The 17316-nt window shown below is 40.9% G+C and overlaps 5 protein-coding genes across 5 annotated transcripts; 3 read left to right on the forward strand and 2 right to left on the reverse strand.

Annotated features, from left to right (window-relative positions):
• Positions 1–101: 101 nt before the first annotated feature.
• On the forward strand, positions 102–11230 carry LOC145894968 (uncharacterized). Its single transcript, XM_082983701.1, has 28 exons — positions 102–696; positions 769–917; positions 994–1118; positions 1909–2135; positions 2330–2484; positions 2683–2861; positions 2930–3067; positions 3214–4924; positions 5300–5426; positions 5491–5608; positions 5704–5864; positions 6056–6183; positions 6698–6778; positions 6849–6948; positions 7323–7592; positions 7865–8023; positions 8093–8271; positions 8352–8423; positions 8489–8632; positions 8915–9126; positions 9208–9312; positions 9420–9516; positions 9585–9739; positions 9802–9926; positions 10034–10250; positions 10313–10444; positions 10586–10671; positions 10748–11230. Exons 1-28 carry the CDS (start codon positions 176–178, stop codon positions 10917–10919), a joined length of 6045 nt encoding a protein of 2014 aa, XP_082839827.1. The 5' UTR covers positions 102–175; the 3' UTR covers positions 10920–11230.
• Positions 11231–11410: 180 nt separating this feature from the next.
• LOC145894985 (testis-expressed protein 264-like) lies at positions 11411–12831 on the forward strand. The gene is made up of 4 exons (XM_082983726.1): positions 11411–11704; positions 11892–12113; positions 12236–12369; positions 12535–12831. The coding sequence occupies exons 1-4, from the start codon at positions 11447–11449 to the stop codon at positions 12611–12613; spliced, it is 693 nt and encodes a 230-aa protein (XP_082839852.1). The 5' UTR covers positions 11411–11446; the 3' UTR covers positions 12614–12831.
• An 88-nt stretch (positions 12832–12919) lies between these two features.
• Positions 12920–14094, reverse strand: LOC145894978 (DNA repair protein XRCC4-like). The gene is made up of 2 exons (XM_082983714.1): positions 13745–14094; positions 12920–13598 (listed from the first exon to the last, which is right to left on the reverse strand). Exons 1-2 carry the CDS (start codon positions 13982–13984, stop codon positions 12924–12926), a joined length of 915 nt encoding a protein of 304 aa, XP_082839840.1. The 5' UTR covers positions 13985–14094; the 3' UTR covers positions 12920–12923.
• A 201-nt stretch (positions 14095–14295) lies between these two features.
• LOC145887715 (peroxiredoxin-2-like) lies at positions 14296–15590 on the forward strand. Its single transcript, XM_082978906.1, has 5 exons — positions 14296–14565; positions 14620–14807; positions 14862–15101; positions 15160–15325; positions 15393–15590. Exons 1-5 carry the CDS (start codon positions 14521–14523, stop codon positions 15441–15443), a joined length of 690 nt encoding a protein of 229 aa, XP_082835032.1. The 5' UTR covers positions 14296–14520; the 3' UTR covers positions 15444–15590.
• Positions 15591–15612: 22 nt separating this feature from the next.
• LOC145887714 (peroxisome biogenesis factor 10-like) lies at positions 15613–17162 on the reverse strand. Its single transcript, XM_082978905.1, has 3 exons — positions 16830–17162; positions 16526–16680; positions 15613–16324 (listed from the first exon to the last, which is right to left on the reverse strand). The coding sequence occupies exons 1-3, from the start codon at positions 16906–16908 to the stop codon at positions 15659–15661; spliced, it is 900 nt and encodes a 299-aa protein (XP_082835031.1). The 5' UTR covers positions 16909–17162; the 3' UTR covers positions 15613–15658.
• Positions 17163–17316: the final 154 nt, after the last annotated feature.

A 17316-nucleotide genomic window follows, 5' to 3' on the forward strand; every position in this document is an offset into this window, starting at 1 on the left:
AAATCTGGAAATAGCCGGATACCATGCGATTAGCTTGATTATATAGGTATGTGGCGTACCTGTATCCGACACAGGATCGCCTTTCAAATGTGACAAGCGATATGCCGAGCCGTTCCGGGTTGCTGGCAATGTGAAGTCCGACGATTAAAAGCTCTCATCTATAATCGAATTGGAGATGGTATTGAAGGCAAAGAAAGAATCGCCAAAAGACAATCATGTGCACACGCAGAAGGAAAGTAAAGCCAAGAAATCTTTTGTCAGGAAGACGACCTCTGACGCAGCAACGAACACCAGCTCGGTATCCCTTGGAATTACAGGTGTATCGACTGCACCAGAAAACGAAGGAAAGCCGCCGATTCCACCCAGTCGTGAGAAAGGTGCGGGGCAGAAGAGTTCAAAGGCTGAAAACAGATCCCCACAGCGAATTCGAAGTGATACCGGTTATAGAAGCGACGATGGTTTTGTGGTAAAGCGCTTGGTTACTTCAGATAGTAGTCCAAGGCTTTTCAGGCGTCGAACGCACTCCGCAGTTAAGAGTGGCTCCAATAGCGGCGCACTCTCTGCAAATAAATTTCTGTCAACGCTCAGCAATCAACTACAGCCGAGCGCACCCAGAAGCAGTCCTGTGGTAGGTGGAGCAAATCTAAAGGAGGAAGAAGTGGCCAGATGCTCTTCAGGTTTTTACCACAACACAGAGTAGGCACAAATTGACGTTAGTGTTCTGGTTTATTGAATTTGTTTATGATCAGTTGTTGTATTTTGGTAAAGCTTGTACGGGGAAATGGGAACGCTCTCCAGAGGTAATCAGGACCTATCGCTCCCCCGACTTGCCGAAAATGCGGGCGGGGGCGTCGTTGACATCTATCAAAGGACAACTACTACCACATATGCCGCGCGCTTTCCAGGCTTATCTCGAGGTGATTTGTGTGTCCTGCGTTTTTTACGGTTAAGGTCAATTACAAACGTACAACACGCTGTTATTTCGTTATCCAGGCAGTTACAACCAGACTTCGGCGAGACCGGACACCGCACTTAGTCACGGTGGTCTGCCTCCATATTTCGTCCGCAGCACCTTGGAAGACACAGAAAGGTTGCCTGCCATACACCCGTCGGTGTGGGTAAGTGGATTCCCTATTCTTTACGTCCCGCCTTACAAAGCTGTTGTTGTGTTTAAGTTGTAACAGGCCGAGTGTTTACTTGCCTTTGTAAGGTTGTCGGTTCGAGCGACTTGCAACACAAGACCGAACCTAAGCGACTCGTGTAAACTGACTCACAAACAAGCGTTTTGTAAACAGATAGTTTTGTAAATAGCGCCGAGGAGATTTAAACGGGGGTAGCGTTGTTGTAATCGTCTGCGGTAACGCTTTCCGAACCTATAAAAAATTGTTACTTCTTCTTTCGTCATTACACGTTGATCATAAAATTACATGTAACCTTTGGTAAACTTTGTTTGACGCTGATAACAGTTAAACTATATTAAATACTATTCTTGGAATTACACTGATTGGAACATTTACTGGCGATAATTACATCCACAGCAAAAAACATGTGTTGATAAGGAAACACATTAGTATATTGTGGAACTGTTTAGAAAATACGACCCCGGTTTTGTTGCTAAGATAAAGGCAATAAAATATGTGGTCTATAAATACGGGTCCTCGCATTGTCTCGGAATCAAACAAAGGAAATACGCCACAATACCCGTTCGGCTTTTGACGCCCCGCAAAGCAGATCAAATAACAACTGATTACGGAGCACAAGTAACCTTGTCAATCCACAGCACAATCAGCAAGTCGATTTTTGTCGCATCTAAGTTGTACGACCATAGCCTGTCACGTGAAACGCAAACATTTGAAGCCAAACAAAAGTTCGAGTTCACAGGGTGGAATAACATTTTACCCTGCGCAGGCGTCCAAAGGGGAAAAGACTGTCGAGTATCGTGGATTCATATCGGCGCCTCCTTTGTCCGCGTCGCCCCCTGGCACCGAGGCGGCCCGACGGAGTCCCACCAAGATAAACGCCATACCGCTCAAACGTCCCTCCGCCGTAAAAAAGGTTGAAAAACAGACGGAAGAATGCTGGCGTTGTGCATTACATCTTGACCATGCAAAATGCGAAACCACCAAATATATCAGGTAATGGAAAACTGTCAAGGAGTAGTAAATGTTTGCAAGATATCGTTACTAAATCTGAGGAAACACGTAATTTTTATGGTTTTTAGCTAGCCATTCGTTGATCCATTTTAAAATAGCGATAAAGAGGCACAGTGTTTAAAAATACAAGTACATAAATGCAGGGAATTAAGTTAAATCCGTTACGTGTGCTGAAGGATTGGCGGAGGTTACAGACACAGCTATTGGTTCGTGAGGCAGCTGATTGAACAAGCCAAGGAAGAGGAAGAAAAGCAACTTGCATTTATTCGCAAGCAACAAAAGAAGATCTTCTCCGAAAAACTGGCCTGGAGAGTTGGCAAAGACGGAACAAGTGCGTTTATAAATAACCTCACAACCCACATGTTCTTATTATATGTTAAATGAAAGTTTGTTTTCTTTGAATCGCCTGTTGTCTCTATGGCTAACGGAGAATCAGTAACAGATCAGCACAAAATATTATAGATAATCCTGAGTCGTCTGATTAACGTTTATTATGTGTTAATTCTATTTTCCCTTCTTTTCACACCAGGGGAAAGACGAATCAAAACTTTCGTGAGGACGAGCAGTGGTAGGAAAATCGAAAAGTACCAATACGTTTCCGAGGATATTTACAACGATATGATGATCCTAAACGACCCCAACGCTCGGGCATCAGATTCGGCAAAACGCAGAATGAAACAAAAGCTGGCCATGCAAATGGGTTTATCGGTGAGACGGCGCAGAATTTAAAATCTGTTGTCATTTTGTTTCATGAAATGTTATCATACCGGTCACAGGAGGAAGACGCAGATATGCTTGACACTTGGGACATCAAATCAGTGGGCGCCGACGATGTTGCAGTGGACGAAGAGGGGAACGTCCTTCTTGATGACTTTGGAGAGCCGATTAGTGTCAATGACGCTGAAAACATACAGGTATGGACCATTGATGCGACGAATCTTTAGCTGGAGCTTAAATTTGATACCAAATTGCATGAAAATATGCTCCAATTAATTGATTCATTATTTTTTATGTATTGACTATTGTCATGTGAACACCATCTGCGTAATTTACTCCGCAGAAGGCTTATCAGAGGCGTCGGAAGAAGGGAGGTCGCGATCGTGATTCGGAGGAGGACAGCGACCGCGCAGATTCAGGTCTTGCATTCAGCGACACTGAAGCCAGGGAAAGACGAAGGCGCCGACGCGGAGATGGAAGCGACAGCGACCGTAAGGGTGATAGAGATAGTGATGATTATAGTGATGCGGGCAAAGGCAGGGGAAAGCGCAGGGATCGTGGCAAGGGCGGCGCCAGTGACGCTTCGAGCGATGTTTCGGCGTCACGTGGTAAAAAGCAGCGCGGAAGGAAGGGCGGGGATTCGGATGGTTCCGATTATGGAAGTGAGGCCGGTGGAAAAAGCAAAGGTCGCCGCGGCAAAGGAAGAAAAGGGCATGGAAGCGAAAGCGATTACTCTGACGAAGGATCTAAGAAAGGAAAACGCCGCGGTGGTCGGGGTAGACGAGGAAGGTCGAAGGATGGAAGTTACGATTCTGGTGACAGTCGTGGTGGTGGTGGTGGAAAAAAGAAGGGGAAACATGGTAAGGGCAAAGGAAAGGGATATGATGATGAAGAAGACAGTGACTACAGCGGTAGCCGGCGGCGTGGCAAAGGAAGACGGAAGGGCAGACGCGGTTCACGCGATGGAAGCATCTCAGAGGGGAGCTATGATGAAAGAGGTGGGAAAAAAGGGAAAGGAAAGGGAAAGAAAAAAGGTGGTCGGCACCATGGTGACGATGAAAGCGATGAATCCGGGGGCGAAGACGGTAAACACAGGAAAAAGAAAAAGGGAAAAAAAGGCCATAAAGGGTCCGGCGACGATTCAGCTGAAAGTGAATACAGTGACGGAGGCGGGCACCATAAGGGCCGCAAGCATCGCCAAAAAGGAAAGCGGGGTCAGGATGATGACAGTGAAGGTTCACTAACTGACGGAGGGGGTAAAAGAGGCGGCCGGAAAAAGAAAGATCGACAAGGTCGACATCACGACTCGGATTCCGAAGGTTATAGCGATGAGGAAGGCAGAAGCGGGGACAGAAAACACAGAAAGGGAAAGCATCGGGATCGAAAAGGAGGAAGGCGCGGTTCCGATGATGACTCTGCAACAGACGACGACAAACGTCACAGACACCGTCGTCGCGGAAAGCATAGAGATCGAAGCCGGTATTCAGACGAAGATAGTCACAGCGATGACAGCCGCGACCGTCGACATCGCAGAAAAAAGGATCGCCATCGCCGGAGACGAAGCGGCAGCGGAAGCCGTTCAAGCGACGGAAGTTATCGTTCTGATGGCTCCGGGCATCACAAAAGTAGGCGCCGTAGAGACAGACGGCGTCACCGGAGCGACAGATCGGATTACGGAAGTGACGATATGTCTGACGACGATGGTAGCCGAGGTGGACACAGACGACGCCGGCATCGCAAAGATAAGCATGGTCGAAGAAAAGGCAGGCGTGGCTCTTCTTACAGCGACGAAAGCGGGTCTGATTCCGGAAACAGCGATGGTGGCCGCAGGAAAAAGCGACGCAGCAAGCGACATGGTTCGCGACATCGTCGTCGAAGGCGCGGCGATGATTCAGAGGGATCAGTTTCTTTTGAGTCCGACTACAGTGGTTCTGACGATAGCCGTAGAAGCAGGAGAAGAAGAAAGAAGCGACGCGATAAGCACAGGCGTCACAGACGCCACTCCTCCGATGACTACAGTGACGAATATAGCGACGAGGACCGCGGAAGTCGGAGTGAGTTTATGGTGGTTTATCGTCGGACAACATTCACTGGAATGTTGTCAATTTTTCAAGTGGTGATTACATTCGTCGAATGTATCACCTATCATGGAAAAGAAAACCACTGCATCGAGCCTGCGCCTTTGCCCAAACCCCTTTCCATTTACACTGTGTGCTGTGCGAAATACTTCACAAAATCACAGCAACTAAAGCTCGTGACAAATCAAAAACATTTGGCGAGATGAATCAAAAGATATAAAAATTTAAACCAAATCGGTTTGCAGCGGCAAGTCGCAGGCTTTAGATGCAGTGATTTGTTGGTGAATTGAAAATAAACTGATCAGGTTCGCCACCCCTTGTTGGATGCTAAATTATTTATGTGCCTTTCAGGACGAAGGCAGCGTCGTCATCGTCGTCGTAGTTACTCCGACAGCGAAAGTGGATCGAGTGACAGCGGAGCTGACGCAGAATCGCGACGTGGCAAAAAGAAGCGACACAGGCGACACCACAGAAGGAGGTATGTAAAAACCTATTTACTTTATGAACTTAACAGTGGATACCCTGACATCTTGCCTTAAAAGGAGCTCCTCGGCATCTTATGATTCGGACGAAAGTCGTCCAAGGCGGAGACACCGAAGACATCGGCGCCATCGATCTGGAAGCAAGGACGATTCTGAATATTCATCGGAATACTCATCAGTAAGAAGCTGTAGGAATTATGCAGTTTGTGAAATTTAAAAACGCTTTTGGACCATTTGTTCCGTGCAGTAAAGTGTTTATTTTCAAAACTACAGAGAAGTCGAAGTAAGAAGAGACATAGACGGAGACACCGACGCCATGACTCAGACGACTCCCGATCGGGATCCCGCTCGGATGACAGTAGAAGAAGCAGGCATCGACGTCACAGAAGAAGAAGGAAACGATATAGCGATTCCGACTCTGATGAATCCTCCAGGTAAATAAAAAGAATCTGTTGTCGTTTAGGGATGAAGTTGTTGAAGTCGGTTGTGTTCGTTTATTTTCAAACAATTTAGCTCAACATAAAATCAAACCATAGTTTCAAAAAGAGAATTTTTTTTTAAATTAAGGCGTGATGAAATAAAGTTATCGGTGATATTTTTCTAAAGCTCCCTTGCATGTCTGCAGGTCACGACGGCATCATAGGCGTAAGGGACGACGCCATCGCAAACGTTACGACAGTGATGACAGTTCGTCAGACTACACAACGTCGACTGAAGACTCTCGGCCTCGCAGAAGACGTCATCGAAAAAAGTGTAAGGGCTTGCAGCAAGCGCACTCAGATTTAACAAGTTGTTTCTCATAATTACTGGTGTATAATAACGGAAGGAGCTTGAATGGGGTTTTCGCCCTATAAGGGTATTTCTATAACCCCCTGAAAGCTGCAAACTACAAATATAATGTTTCTGTTGCTGCCAGGCATATTGTAATTTAATAGTCTGTTCTTCTGGCACAATAAAAACGTAACTTTATTGACCGACGTTTCGCCTGTTATCCAACAAGGCTTCCTCAGGGTAATAATATTGGTACAGCACACAACCAACACTAAGAAAACGTACCACCACGAAAAAATATAACGCTAACACCGCTTGTGAAATTGCGTGACCCTGGGAAAGCCTTGTTGGATAACAGGCGAAACGTCGGTCAATAAAGTTACGTTTTTATTGTGCCAGAAGAACAGACTATTAAATTAGCTGCAAACTACAACCTTATTTGGAAAAGAATTCTGTACAACTGTGGTTAGCCTGCTGCATTACCGTTGTCTTGCAGACTCCGATGACAGCTCTGATTCCGATTCATATGATGACAGGGATCGGCGAAGAGGAAGAAGAAAGGACAAAGGAAAGAAAGGTATTGAAGCCAACCGCGATCGCATAAAAACAAGTACAACGAGCATAGAATAACAAAAATGTTCCATCAGACAGAAGACGCCGGAGGTACTCAACGAGCACAGAGGAAAGTTCTGCTGGAGATGAGAAACCTTCAAAAAGGAGGGATAGGCACCGACGTAGAAAAGATCGGTTTGTTCTGACTCACTAGCTTTTGATTATTTTCGCCTAATAACATTTACCTTAACAGTTATTAGTAAATCGCGTGTTTTTACGTATGTTTGTAAACTATCCCTGTGGTTTCAATAGGCATAACTTTATTTTCGAATAGCTCGTTGTCGGTTTGATATTAATCGGTGTAATTTGTTTATTTTTAACAGCATTGAATCTTTATTGCTGCAACACGGCTGTTCTGCGCAATAATTTTATTATATCGACGTTTCAACGGTAACATCGAACCTTTGTTTAAAAAAAAACGCCAGACCACAGTTTTCGAAACAATGTTAAAGTTATCCGAATTTATGTGAAAGGAAATTTGATGGAGTAAAAGAGTAATCAATTTGCAGATACGACAGCAGCGACAGCGAGTCCAGTTACGACTCGCGTGACCGAAGGCGACGCGACAAAAAGAAGAAGCGTCCTCCCCGACCACCCAGCTCCGATTCCAGCGACCTTAGCTCGGGGGCATCGTCTGATCGCTTGGCAAAGATGTCCAAGAAGGATCGCAAAATGTACGAGCGCAGGAGAAAGGACAAAATCGCGCGCCAGGAGAAGAGGCAGGAGCAGAGGGAAGAGTATGATAGGTACATGGAGAAAAAGGAGAAGAAAAAAGAAAGGTAAATTTAGTTTCGTCGTGTTTCAAATTCCTCATATTTAATTAAACATTTAGGACATGTAGTTCAACACACTCAAGTTTTGAGACCTATTGGAGTCACAATCTATGCGTGTAATATAAATTAAAGGTAAAAAAGTTACTCAAAGAAAGAAAAAGCTAGTAATTGGAGAGCGATCTATTAGCTTTCATCAATGCAGCTTGTAACAGTCTGCATCTCACTGAAAACATTTATTATTGCTTTTATTGTATTTCACAATATATTGCGAATTTTAGACGTAAGCAGAGGGAAGGTAAGGATTATTACTCCTCATCCTCGGACGATGACAGTTTTGGAGACGGACGCACAGCTGTTAAATACGATCGTGGCTCGAGAAGAAAAATCCTCGACAAAAACCGAAAAACAGATGACCGTGACATTGGATACGACGATCCGTCAGTAGAATTTATTTGGACTGCGACAGCCGTGATCCTTGGAAAGTTAACAAGTTATTTTTGCTTCAGAAATGATCCCTGGAACAAAAAATCCCATCGAAGGGATCGAAAGAAGAAAGATCGTGCGAAAAAGGAAGGAGGACATTCCGGATCTGAGTCTTCCTCATTGGAGTCGGAGGAATTCGATCCATCTGATCCTTTCCGCAAGAAGAAAAAGAAGAAGGATAAAGCGAAAAAGAAGGGGAAAGGTGGGAGTTTTGTGTAGATAGAGAACTATTTCTCGGCAAGTAAAATCGTAACAACACAACATTATTTTTCCGTTGTTTAGCTGGCCTAGACGGTTCGTCATCAGATTCAAGTGACGCGCAGTCCATCTATGAGGACGTGTTTCAAGAAGATGGTTCGTATAATGCCTGTTTTCATGCCTGATTGTTGCAATTTACTCTCTACATTTTTCACCTGAAGGAACTGTTCAAAGACGGCGTGTCAAAGTTAGCAAAAAGAAAGATAAAACGGCTCGGGTTTATGATGATTATGAACTGGATGCTGAGTCCGAATACGATTCGGTCGGAAGCGCTGATCTAGACGGGATGATTGCAAGACAAATTTGTAAGTCTTGTTTGGGTGGTCGGTGAATGGACTGTATTTGTCCGTGCATACGCGTATAAAAGTAAATCCTAAGTGTGTCCAAGCACGGTGATAAGGAGGATCTTACTCTGCGACTTGAGCCAACAGGTTTATATGATATTTGTCATGATGTCAATATATTATCTGTTTAAGTTTTTTACAAGGTGCTACACTTCACAGTTTTGATACATCTACAATATATAACATGATTTTAGCAACTGTAAGTTGACCAGGATTTGTAAAATTTAATGTATCATACTCCAGACGATCAAGATGGGGAGGTGATTCGTTTGACCAAGGATGGCAGAAGAATCAAGGACGGAAAAATTAGCAAAGAGGTGTTCGACATCGACAAGCACAAGGCGAAGAAAAAGAAAAAGAAAAAGGAGAAAAAAATGATGGAGAAAAGTTACGAGGAAGAATACGTGGAAGAGTTCGTCGACGAAGAAGGAAATGTAGTGAAAGTAGTGAAAAAGGTATGTGTTCCCACCATGTTACTTGCCTACACATGTGTCAAAGATATGTTGTATGTTTGTGCGTTAAAAAAATACTTACAGAGGTTGAAGGAAAAAGCGACTGCGCCAGGAAAAAGGCCGTCGACGCCTTTGACAGGGCCACGGAGAGTGCAAGTGCTTTTCCTTAAAGGTGGCGCGGAAATGGAGGTAACCAGAGAACATGGCATATTAGAGAGAGAGTCGACTGTGTAATGTGTTTAAAGCTAAAAATCTAGTCTAAATTTGTAAAAACAAAATCGAGTGTGTTTTCGAAGACACGTCTTAAAACGTTGCTTGCGGAGTGTCCTCTCAACGATGATCCTCGGCGCCCACTGGACCGTGAAGAGGGCGCAGTAGACCTTGACGAAAGAGGTATACTTTGCGAGTTTTGCGGTTGAAATTTATAATGTGCATGTTTTCATTGATTTTTTTTTTCGAAGAGGGAATGATCGATTACATAGCACATTACCGCTTGGTGGACCCCAGCAACCTTGAGGTTTACGGGAAAGCGTTTCTGGTAGAAGACCAGGACGAAAACAACGTCATTAACTTAAGCGAATGTCGGGTTGCTTTGGATGGAATTGCTGGAGTCCAGGTACGTTTCATTAACTCACAGTTCGTTACCAAATCCGTTTCATTACTACCCCATTTCTGCAGGGTATAAACGACAAGCAAGTCAACTATATTCTGAAAGTGCTTGGAATCGATGAAACAACGATGGTAACCTTCAAGATGTTCGCTGTGGTCGCCGCACTATGCGAGAGGCTGCTGTCAGTTATGGAGTAAGTTATTCTATGAGAATAGAGCTTTCGTTTCTTCTTTTCAAAACGAATTGTTTGCATTGTAAGCCTATACCGACATAAAGCGAGGACTTTACCTTGACTTACAGCGAGCAAACAAAGCAATGGATGGAGATAAACGACTTGTCAGACATGGAAAGGAAGGTTGGACTTTACCGCGCGATGTTTTATTGGAACACGATGTCCGACCGCAGTTCGAACTACATAAAAGCGACTTCATTGAGAATAGAGTTGATTGCAGGAGGCCTTAACAGAACGCAAGAAGAATACGTTTTGACAAAGATTGAACCGAATACATTTCGAGAGGTGACGACAAATAAAATTTTGTGAAGTTAAATCAAGCGACAGAACGTCTTCATATTATTCAGGTTTCGTTTATTGACTACATGGCGTTTATTCCTTTGTTCATGAGCACACACGAAAGTATCATCCAAAATCCACTGGACATGTCACGAAATAAGTTTAATGACACAAAAGTGTTTCAACAGCAAAGGGATATGGTGAGTAACAAAACGTATAACCACCTTACCATTAATGCATTTATTTATACCTTTACTGTAAAGCGGAATCTTATAATACTGCTTAAAGACAGGTTACAAACGGTCCAATAAAAAAATATCAAATCCCATGTGTAAATTCAGGTACCTCTTGGGAGGCCAATGACACAAACCGCCTCCTTTTCTATGGAGTCAGTCCCCATACCTTACGAATTCGAAAAACGTCCTGGGTAAGTCGAATACTAAATATGATAATATTCAATGTTTTAATACTAGTATGATATTAAACATAGAAATTGCTTCCAGGTCATCCCTGAGGAAACGTATCAGGCTTAGAACGCCACAGCCCAAACTACCTACCCCTGAACCAAACGATGACGATTCGTTTCCTGGAAGTAGGGCTTCGTTTTCACCGATTCCACCAAAAATAAAACGCGTTTCAGAGTTACGAAGAAATACTGTGATTGGAACACGATAACTATATTTATTTGTTGAATTTTTCCAAGTTATTCAACGGCTTACTTGAACGAAGGCAATGTAACATTGCAAGGTGTTAATTTCTCAGCATTTGTCCACAGTAGTTTCACATTTAGTACAACTGCCGTTGACAAGCAATAAAATGACTGCCCTACATTCCCATTCTTACCCTAAACGAACCGAAACAAACAGTTAGTTGCCTGGACTGTTTTGCATGTATTTGTTTTATAATTTATTGCCATTAGAGAAATTTATAGTGCGGCAATTCTTTTTGAATGTTTGTACATTGATGCGCTAATAAAATAGACGGTAGTAATGTAGCACATGTCTGTTTTTTAGTGCAAGGAAAAATGTGGCAGAACCTTTTGTTAAAATTCCACTTGTTTGCAAGTTGTGTTTAACCGGATATTTTCGCATGAAATGGTAATTTACAACACGTGATGATTTGTTGTTGTTCCACGCTTGATTGCGTTCATTTCTTTGTGACTGTACTGTTGGAGAGAACACCGCTTCCTAAAATAGTCAAATATGGAGAGTTTAGTTTTACTGGTTGGCATTTTTATACTGTTTTTGTGTTTAATTGCAACAATCGGTTTCTTGTTGTCCTACTTGGGGTTGACCAGCGGTGTCCAAATTAGCGTTGGAAAACCAGTTGTTGGAAAACTGTGCATCGCTTATAAACACCATAAAGGTGCTTATAATAAATGCGGGCACCACTTTACAGAAGCAATTTCAATTTTACCAAACAAGACGAGCATTGGTATATTTTATGATGACCCCAATAAGGTTGGTACAATTTTCATACAATTACACAATTACATGTAGGCTATCTGATCAGATCAATGTAAAAGTGATTGTGTAATGAAAAACAATTAAACCTTTCACTTTTAATGTTACATAACATACGAAAGTAATATTGCATTTCTTATGTTCAATTCATTATAAATCCTTTACATTTTCTGTTTTCTTGCAGTCAAAAGAAGCTGAATTGAGATATGCAGTTGGAGTAATATTGTCAGAAGGTGAAGACATGCCAAACTCAGAAGAATCTGAAATCATGAAAAACAATGAGTATCAAATAACTCACTTTCCCAAGATAGACTTTGCAGTTAAAGCACAATTTCCAAATCATCTGGATTTATGTGCTTGGATTGGTTCTTGGAAAGTATATCCATCATTACGACAGTTTATTGATGTAAGTTTTTATATTTTGAAGTGAACAAATCATCAAGTAGCAAGATTTTGCAACTGTGTAATGCAAAACCCATGAACAGTGGCAGATGTTACTTTTCATATTAAAATCTGGCTTCAATTTAGGCAAGAAAGCTATCAGCTTATCCCTTCATGGAGATATACCAAGATAATTTCATCCACTATATGGCCCCTCTCAGCAAACAAAATGACTTCTTTGTGCCAGAAATCAAATTTAGCAACGCCACCTCGTCAGATAGGTGAGTCAATGCAAACACAACTGTTCAACTATGAATATAATAAATATGTACTTTCAAATATAACTTTTGTTTGCTTGTAATATTGTTGCATTGTTGTCTATGTGCATTAAAGTCATCAACTTTATTATGTGCAAATGTTTTGAAACCAAAGTGTTTATGTTGTAGGGACTCCCCTCAAAATGATACAACAGATGATGACACACAAAGCACAAGTTCATTTGAGGAAATCAATGCTTCTGAATGATCCAGCTGTGCCATTAGTTTCTATTCATGTCTTTTAAATTATGTTTTATGTGTTTGGCTGCTACTGCTTGTGTGTTTTTTTATATCAAGAACTTCTGTTTTGGAATTTCAGTTTTCACTGCTATCAACCTACTGCAGTTTCCTCACCTTCTTAATCATTTTTAACAGTCTTTAAAACCATTTATTTTAGTGCACACGCACAAAAAGGTGAAGTTGCAGCATAATGATCAAAATAATAAAAAAAAATCAAAACAATTGTGAAAAGTTGATTTACAAAATGTTGCATATTTTTGGAAAAAATGGTTGTTTGTTCACATGTCACCGATCATCTCATTGATGTCCACTGTGGAATCCGAGGAGGTTGTGACAGCAATGTCAGACAAACCAGTTACTACTGAGGTAGATGTCTCCATTGGTTTAATCGGTGAAGCAGGAAGAATTTTTTGTGGAGGTGGTAGGGGTGTTTTTCTTTTAATTATGACTGGACATGCATCGTCAGTTTCAGAGGATGAAGATGACATTTTTCTTAATGGTTTTTCACCAGAAAATCCCCTGGAAGTGGAAGGTTGCATCTCTGCTTCAGGAATGTTTTTAACCTTTTCCTCAAGAATTCCTATTGCTTCAACATAGTTCTTATTTTGTTCGATGAGCTTGCGAATTTTTGCTTTCTTTTCATTGATAAGTAAAACAAACTTAAGTATCAGATCATCTTCCATTTTCTGTTTCAATTGTGTGCAAGTTTCAAGTGACTCCACAGCTTGTATGTATCGTTTTTCCATGTATTCACTATGCTGTTTGGACTCTGTCAACATATTTTTCCTATTGTGCAAGTCCTGACAAACTTGTGTCAATATTTTGGTAATTTCAATCTCTGCCTCAACTTTTGGCAAAGATATTACCCCAAGGCAAAACTTAATGTCATTTTCCACCGTTTTCCATTTAAACTCTGCAGCTTCTGATTGTTGGCTTAATTCAAATTCAATGTTCTGCACAATGCAAATCATAAGCTTTAATATATGTAGGGTAAGAAAATAAGACTTTATCACACAGTTTGCATTGTGTGACATGCATTTTAGGTACATTGTAGATTACTCTAGTATCAAAATACCCACCTAACAACAACTAAACTTACAGGTGTATCTTCCTCCTGTAGAGCAGACTTCATTTTTAATGCATATTCATTAGGATTCATGCCGGTATCTTTGGCCAACGAGCAAATTTGAACACTTTCCAAACTTGTCTTCCAACATGTTACTCCACTGGAAACAGTTATGTCGCAAGTATTGTCCGCATAAATTTTGGTCACAACAAAGTAAGTTTCCTTGTTGTGCAAAAACGACTTGATTCCCGTTGAAGTGTCTGTTGTTTCCATTGTTATCGTTTATTCCCTGGATTAAAAACGATTACTGGATTTAAAGGTTGACCGTTATGCGAAAAAATTGAAAAAGATTTCTTAAAATTGAATATTTATGCCACAGAAAACCACCGGTTCATCGAATAAATAAAAATCGTTCTGCTCATGGGATACCTAATAAATGAGTCAGCAAAACACCATGCACACTTTTTACGCTGCGTAATGTTTATAAAATTTGTTAAAATGCTGGTGATCTCACCCCATTCTTTATATATTTGATTTATGTGCGTGTAAAATCTGAATAAGATTATTTCATTTATGGTTTTTCCTGTTCGAAATTGTATGTGGTACAAATTTTAATTTTGGGTCGTGAAGGGCACGCACAAGGTCAACTGTCACAAAAGTAAAGTAATACAATAATAATAATAAACTAGTTTTTTTCATCAAACTCTCATTGGCAGTTTTTGATTAATTCATTTGAGTGTTTAAACTATAATATACTTTTGTATCTTTATATCCAAAATTTAAGAAAAGATTTAGACTTATACAGAATCATGGCCCTATACAGATCTGCTTTCCAAGGTTTCTCAAGAAGTGTGGTAAGAGTAGAATATGGTTGATATTTTTATTGGGCTACACATGTTTTCTTACAGGGGTTGGCGTGCAAGCAGTTACCCATTCAAAGAAAGTTTTCCACAACAGGTCTTAAATTTACTGCTGCTGTTACTCAAGCTGCACCATCATTCAAAGGACAAGCGGTTGTTGATGGCCAGTTTAAAGAAATTTCACTTCAGGACTACAGTGGTCAATATGTAGTTTTGTTCTTCTACCCTTTGGATTTGTAAGATGTTTGAAAAATAAGCAGAAATCCCCATTTAAAACTTATTGTTTGCAGCACATTTGTATGCCCGACAGAAATAATAGCCTTTAGTGACCGTGCCAATGAGTTCAAGGACATTAACACTGCCTTGATCGGTGCATCAGTTGATTCCCACTTCTCACACTTGGCATGGATAAATATGCCAAGAAAGAAAGGGGGACTGGGTGGTTTGAATTTTCCACTGCTTGCAGATCTGACAAAGTCTGTGTCTAAGGACTATGGGGTTCTTCTTGAGGGAGCGGGCATTGCTCTTAGGTGACGCAATTTCCTATAAATTATGCTGACTATTGTGACTGGAAGTTTATATATGCAGGGGTTTGTTTATCATTGACGGCAAGGGAACAGTTCGGCACCTAAGTGTAAATGACTTGCCTGTTGGGAGGAGTGTAGATGAAGTCTTGAGGCTTGTAAAAGCATTTCAATTCACTGATAAACATGGTGAAGTATGTCCAGCAAGTTGGACCCCAGGTTCAAAAACTGTAAGCACTTTTTATTCTTCAGCTGTAGTATTTAAACAATATTTGTAAATTACATATTTGCTTGCAGATTAAACCCAGTGTTGATGGATCAAAAGAGTATTTTGAAAATGCAAACTAAGTGGTTGTATAAAACTTTGCACAATGTTTTTTGGATTTTACCTAGATGTGTTTACCTGTAGCATTATTAAGTTTCTGCCTTCATGTATATACAATATCATGCTTGGGATTTGCCATACACATGACAGTATAAACAAAACAAATTTTTTTGCAAATAAAAATTGTGCAGATTTGAAATTTGTATTGAGTAAATTTGTAGAAATGCACATATAAGCTTCAAAGATTTTGTAAAACAGTTATTTCCCTTGGATCTATGCTCTGCCTGCATACAGGGCACTCATGCTTAGTCTCCATCCAATTGTGAATGCAATAATAACAGAACAGGTGACCACATGGTGTCGCACTGGAGTGAGTCCTAGTTTCAAGACACAGTGAACAAGACATCTGCTTTTCGGTCAAGTACTGCTCTTTCACATTTAAACCCGATTCAGATTGATTGGGAAATTTAGAGGAAAAAGTCTTGTTTCGCATTCTGACAAAGTCTTGACACAAACCATAAACCTGCATCGACAACATAATAAGGTTTTGTGCAAGCTGAGCATATCCAAGTATGTGAAACCGATTGTCTGAATTGGGAACATTTCTGAAGTATTTGGTGTAGTGAACAGCAGAAAATCGTTTAGAAATTGTGTGAAAAATGTTTTGCATGTAGAACAAAGATAAGTGTAAGTGGTGAAGAGTGACCAAAATATATTTGCACTTTGGCAATGCCAACAGCAAATAATCTCTTTGTGAAGAGCTGATATGTGGAACCCTGTCTTGACTCAGTAGGTTTTCTAATTTAACAAACAGTCGCTCAATGAGAAAGGGAACAATTGTATGTCCAAATATCATGAAAAACCTCTGTTTCCAAGTGGGAGTGGCGGCACATGTATTGTCCACCTAAAAATTCATTACGTTAATTGTGTTTAATGAGGGATACCAAAAAGGTCAGTTCAATGTGGGAAGTGGAGTATATTTTGGTAGAACAATATTTTAAAATTTTTTTAGACACAACCTGAAAAAATTGGTACATAGGCAAACCTTAGCAAACAAAATCTAAATTATCTCACCGAAAGTAAATGTAGGTATCAATGTGTTCACCTGAATTATTCCTGTGTATTCTTCTCCAAGTGTTTGTAACCCGCTTAGGGTTGTCAATGAGAAGTACAAAGCATCAGCAATAACAGTGATGTGTTTTGACCAAACTAAAGCAGTGGATGGTCCGAAGATATTTTGGGTTGCTTCATTCAGCAAACCTTTACAAAATAACATGTTGATGATCTGTTAAGTATTTCTGTTATTAATACATCGTGCCCTGATGCACACACATTACTCAGGTAACACCAATACAAGCAGTAAGCAGATAGCCTAAAGATACCAAATACGTATGAACCTGCTGGTGTACCTTTTAGCATGTTCATGTAAAAATCGTCCTTTTGACTTGAGCATATTTGCGCAACAGTAGATGGTCTTGATAGTGGCATTGTAAAAAATACCAAAAAAATGATCTCTTCGACTTGTCGTGAAAAATAAAAAAAAGTAAGTTAACTTTACCAAAAAGGGAAAATCCCCATGCATGCAAATAGAGTGCAGGTTTAAACTGGACGTCATCAATGGTCTTTGTCTTTAGTAATGTTGCAGGTAAAGATCAGCTAAAATTGCATTAATCGTGTTCTTTGTCAAAACGCAAGGCGGTAACTTTTTCAAAAAATTATACATTTGGGCCGAGGAATATAACCGTCAGGCGTGAAAAACAAAAAAAATGCGTTTAGGGCGAGTGGTTCATATCACTTTTTCTTGTCGACGCCCCTTTCCCCCTGTAACGAACAATATAGCCTATATTCGCATCAAATTCACGGTTCTGACCTCGCGCCATGTATGGATCTGACGTT

This window comes from Ascidia mentula, chromosome 1 (genome assembly GCF_947561715.1).
Source record: "Ascidia mentula chromosome 1, kaAscMent1.1, whole genome shotgun sequence".
NCBI classification, from domain to species: domain Eukaryota; kingdom Metazoa; phylum Chordata; class Ascidiacea; order Phlebobranchia; family Ascidiidae; genus Ascidia; species Ascidia mentula.